The sequence below is a fragment of the Rutidosis leptorrhynchoides genome, chromosome 10, assembly GCF_046630445.1.
Source record: "Rutidosis leptorrhynchoides isolate AG116_Rl617_1_P2 chromosome 10, CSIRO_AGI_Rlap_v1, whole genome shotgun sequence".
In the NCBI taxonomy this organism is placed as follows: Eukaryota; Viridiplantae; Streptophyta; class Magnoliopsida; order Asterales; family Asteraceae; genus Rutidosis; species Rutidosis leptorrhynchoides.
Genome location: NC_092342.1, coordinates 279,454,902 through 279,460,113, shown reverse-complemented (window position 1 = coordinate 279,460,113; position 5,212 = coordinate 279,454,902). Strand labels below are relative to the sequence as shown.

The window sequence follows — 5,212 nt, the reverse complement described above, 5'->3', positions numbered from 1 at the left end:
GTAAGATTTTTCGTAATTGAACGGTGGTCTCGAAAAAATTTAACTCGCACCGAGCGGGAAGATAGGGCCCGTTATAAATTCGGGTGGAATTAGTTTCTTTTATTTTAATAAAATTATATATTTACAATTTTAACCCCTGAGAAAGTGTAACTTGAGGGGTCGTTGTGTAAATATAGCAGAAGTTGAGGGACCGTTTGTAATGTGAACGCAAACTCAAAACTACAATGGAGTATAACTAAAACTACAAAGATTCCCATGACATTTAATATATAAGGGCCCGTTATAAATTCGAGTGGAATTAGTTTATTTTATTTTAATAAAATTATATATTTACAATTTTAACCCCTGAGAAAGTGTAACTTGAGGGGTCGTTGTGTAAATATAGCGGAAGTTGAGGGACCGTTTTTAATGTGAACGTAAACTCAAAACTACAATGGAGTATATAACTAAAACTACAAAGATTCCCATGACATTTAATATATAAGGGCCCGTTATAAATTCGAGTGGAATTAGTTTATTTTATTTTAATAAAATTATATATTTACAATTTTAACCCCTGAGAAAGTATAACTTGAGGGGTCGTTGTGTAAATATAGCGAAAGTTGAGGGACCGTTTTTAATGTGAACGTAAACTCAAAACTACAATGGAGTATAACTAAAACTACAAAGATTCCCATGACATTTAGTATAAATAAAAATAAAAATAAAAATAAAAATAAAAATAAAAATAAAAATAAAAATAAAAATAAAAATAAAAATAAATAAATAAATAAATAAATAAATAAATAAATAAAGGGTTAATAATAATTAATGAATCAAACAAATTGTATTTTACCTTGTCAAGGGATCAATTGTGAACATTATGATAATTAGAAGGTTAACTAGTTATTGAATCCTCGCTTCGCGCCGGGGGTACGATTTTTAATGTATTTTATTGCGTTTAGTAAAATTATTTTGTGGCTAACGATGATGTCGTTGAAGCGCAACTCGAGTCGAACTAAAAGGTATAACCCGTGAGAGATTTAAATGTTATTTTAAATTAACAATATATGTGCATCTCCGCGTTTCGCTATGGAATTTTCGACTTTTAAAAATTTAACGCAAAATCAACTTGTATGAAAAGTACCTTAAATATTTAGCGTTTTTTAAAAAGCGTCTGTTTTGCGTATAGCTAGTGACATTGTGTTCCTAAAATTATTTCGAGTTTAACGATGGTGTCGGAAAAATTTAACTCGTTACGAGCGAGAAGATATGACCCGTTGAATATTTGGGTGGAGTTTATTTAAGATTTTTTATGAAAATGGTTATTTGACACTTTACCCCCCTGTTTGGGGGGTCGATTTGAATTTTTTTTAAAAGTGTGGGGGCCTTTGTTTGCAAAATGAAATTTAGTTAAAATTAGAAGAAAAAAAGGTGAAAAGTCGAAAATACCTTTAGTATTATCCATAACTTTTGTCAATTAGTTAATATGTAAATGTAAATATGTATTAATTCCAAATCATTTTGCCTTTGTAGCGGGTGTTAAGTTGCACCATCGTACTTTAAAACCTGCTACTTCTAGCACCCAACTTTACTGACCATAGATTATATGTTTTTAGTTCGTTGCATCACTCTCATATAACGTCTTTATCTAATTCTGCAACTGTTTGTTGTCAAATCCGTTATTTCAGGTACAAGTGTCTACAGAGCTAGTTGTGTACGTAGCTCTTTTTACCTTTCATCCTTCTTGTTTTGTATTCTGCATATTGTTCTACCTGACCACCAACTGTTCGACGAAATGCCTGACTGAATTGTGAACAACCAGTTTCACCTGTTCTTTGCCACCTATTATTGCACTAGTTAATTATGTAAACATTTATTCCTGAAACACCATAGAAATTGTACAGTAGTTAATATGTTTATGTCTATGATTCAGGGTACATGAATATCAGATGGCCACGCGTATTAACGCCAACACACTTGTCTCAAATCATTCAAAACCAAAAGAACCCTATAAAAGCACTTCATATCTTTAACGAAGCGAAAAACAAATATCCAGATTACTGTCACAACGGCCCTGTATATGCTACCATGATCAACATTCTTAGCACTTCAAATCTTATGGTTGAAATGAAACAAGTGATCAATCAGATGAAAGAGGACTCATGCCAGTGTCAAGATTCAGTCTTTACAACTTCAATTAAAGCTTATGCAAAATCTGGAATGCTAAATGAAGCCATTTCTTTATTTGAGGATCTGGATCAATTCAACTGTGTAAATTGGACACAATCTTTTAATACAATGCTGCAAATAATGGTTGAAGAATCCAAACTTGAATCTGCTCATCGCCTTTTCTTGGGTAATTTCAGCAGATGGGAGTTGAAATCTCGAACCCGGTCACTAAGTTGGCTTATTGATGTTCTGTGTCAAAAGAAACGTTCGGATCTTGCACTAGAAGTCTTCCAAGAAATGACTCATCAGTACTGTTATCCAACTCGTGACACGTATCAAATTCTAATGAAAGGTTTGTGTGAAGATGGAAGAATTAATGAAGCAATTCATTTATTATACTCGATGTTCTGGCGAATATCAAGAAAAGGTAGCGGTGAAGATGTATTAGTATATAAAATCCTGTTAGATACTTTATGTACATATGGGCATGTTGATGAGGCATCCGATATGCTAAATAAGGTTCTGAGGAAAGGTTTAAAAGCCCCTAAGAAGAAACGTATGCAGCTCGATTTTAACATGTGTCGAAATGGTAGGGACATAGAAAAAGCTAAGAGTTTAATCAATGATGCCTTAATTAAAGGTGTTATTCCAAGTTATGAAAGTTATAATGCAATGGCAGTTCAACTTTATTCCGAAGGTGATTTAAATGGCGCTGGAAGAGTAGTTCAAGAAATGCATGATCAAGAGTTTAAACCAAAGGTGTTGATTTACGAAGCTAAAGTGACGGCTTTATGTAAAAAAGGTATGATTTTTGAAGCGGAAAATGTTGTTACAAATGAAATGGTAGAGGCAAATTGTGTTCCAACAGTTAAATTGTATAATATTTTGATTAAAGGTCTTTGTAGTGATGGGAAATCGGCTCGGGCTCTTGAGTACTTAAAAAAGATGTGTAGGCAATTGGGTTGTGTTCCAAATACGGAGACGTATTCGATATTGGTGAATGGTCTTTATGAAGATGGGAGTTATATTGAAGCAAGTCAACTTTTGGAGAAAATGTTGGTCAACTCTTACTGGCCAGATACTGATACTTTTAGCAGAGTTATTAGGGGACTTTGTTTGATCGGAAGACCGTACGAAGCGATTATGTGGGTCGAGGAAATGGTTAGCCAAGAAAAGATGCCTGATCTTTCGGTTTGGACTTCTCTAGTTGGCTCTGTTATAAATGATGGTTCTGTTTTGACTTTTTCTGATATATTGGAGTAATTAGAGCATTTTGTGCATCTATAATCTATGTTTTGTTGATTAAAAAGTTGTGGACAGTATTATAATTTTACACACATATTAATGACTAACCTGCATAGTGTTTGGATTCAGTATAATATTGATCAAATAAACATAACAGACATTGGTTAGAATTGGTATATACAGATACAAATGAGTATTGTCAAGCTTCTTATTGAATAATGATTGACTGTATTTGTACTATACTGCCACGTAAGCAATTATATTCCACATCGGCAGTTGATGACATACACTTCTAACATCTATTTACGAACGAAACTAGACAAGATCCAATCAAACTAATCGTTTCACGTGGGAGCTAAATGTGGACCGTCAGAATCATCCCACAACTGCTTCACCAATCGAAATGCTCTCGTCATCTTGAATTTCAAGAACTCCATTCCTGACCAAAACGGTCTTGCGTTGTCAAACACAAAGCTTCGTTTATACTCAACGATCCACGTGTTTCCATCCAATCGCCATAACGAAGTCTTCCAGTTTCCTTGTTCCCATGAAGATTTTGCTTTTCGAATCAGAAAACTTGAATTCCCAACTGACCACTACATTTACAAATGAGTATCTCAAGTTAGTCCATTTATATCAAATCACATGTTTTAAACGAACGATATGAAAAACTTGAAACTGTAATTTACCTCTTTAACTCTTCCTGACAAGATAGTAAATGTTCTTGAATCATATTTGGTTTTAAGCAACCCTGTCGTCTTCACAGGCCATCCCCATATACTAACTTCTTCGATTCCAGATTTATACAGTCGACAACAAGATCTCAAAATCAGACCATTCTATAAACAGATAAACAGATCTCATTAATCACAAATGCTTCACATTAAAACACAATCAACATGTATATACATTTTACATATAAAGATAATAGGGTACCTGAATTATATCACAAATGGGGTTTTTAGGAACACCAACTCCAACAAGAAATTGTACTTCATTACTCAAAAAGCTTAATCTTTTTTTAACATCTTGATACTCTAACGATTTCCCACTTAAATTTTTAACGATTTCAGGAGTCAATTTGGGTTTCAAGATTCTAGAACTAACATTTGAAAACCCTAATTTTCCTAACAAAATCAGCCCAAGAATGCAAACCCATTTAATCACCATCATCAAATCTCTGACAACTATCGCTTTCCTATTTTTCTTGATCTTTAATCGCAACAAATTGTTTCTGACCGTTGATTTTGGGGAATTAGGTGTAGAGGTTGTTGATGAACTGAAAACAGTGGGGGTTTCAGGGGGAGATGGTTTTAAGGGTGCGAGGTTGCTGATGATATACATTCTTTGAGTGGTTATTGGTAGCAGATCAAGAGTTGAAAGAAAGCTGGTGATGCAGATTTTGCAGGTGCAGTTGACGTTTCTGCGGCAACGGGTGTCGATTGCCATGGTTGTTGATGAAATTAGGGTGGATTTGGGTGTTTGTGTGGTGGTTGGAAGTGATCAATTAAACGATTGAGTAAAAATGGTTTTCAAATTATAGTTGGACGGTAGTTTCAGTTGATTAGGCGGGTAGCATAAAATAAAATTTATACGGAGTGTATGTTATACGGAGTACAGTATTAATTATTACGGAGTATTATTTTAACTTAACCCTTATATATTAAACTAGTTTTATGAGCCCGTGCGTCGCACGGAATGATAAAAAATTAATAAATAATCCATTATAACTGGTAGATTTTTCGTTTTTTTTTCAGCTCTCCCTATAGTTTTGTCTATATAATTTTATTTGGTTACATGAAAAACTTTGTTTTTT

At 33.7% G+C, this 5,212-nt stretch overlaps 1 protein-coding gene across 2 annotated transcripts; it reads left to right on the top strand.

Annotated features, from left to right (window-relative positions):
* Window positions 1-1,539: 1,539 nt before the first annotated feature.
* LOC139873058 (pentatricopeptide repeat-containing protein At1g05600) lies at window positions 1,540-3,499 on the top strand. 2 transcript variants are annotated; one of them, XM_071860988.1, is made up of 2 exons: window positions 1,540-1,670; window positions 1,916-3,499. In XM_071860988.1, exon 2 carries the CDS (start codon window positions 1,921-1,923, stop codon window positions 3,412-3,414), a length of 1,494 nt encoding a protein of 497 aa, XP_071717089.1. In that variant the 5' UTR covers window positions 1,540-1,670; window positions 1,916-1,920; the 3' UTR covers window positions 3,415-3,499. The 2 variants fall into 2 exon arrangements, with proteins under 2 accessions (XP_071717089.1, XP_071717090.1); XM_071860989.1 differs by having other exon boundaries at window positions 1,611-1,696.
* The last annotated feature ends 1,713 nt before the right edge of the window (window positions 3,500-5,212 follow it).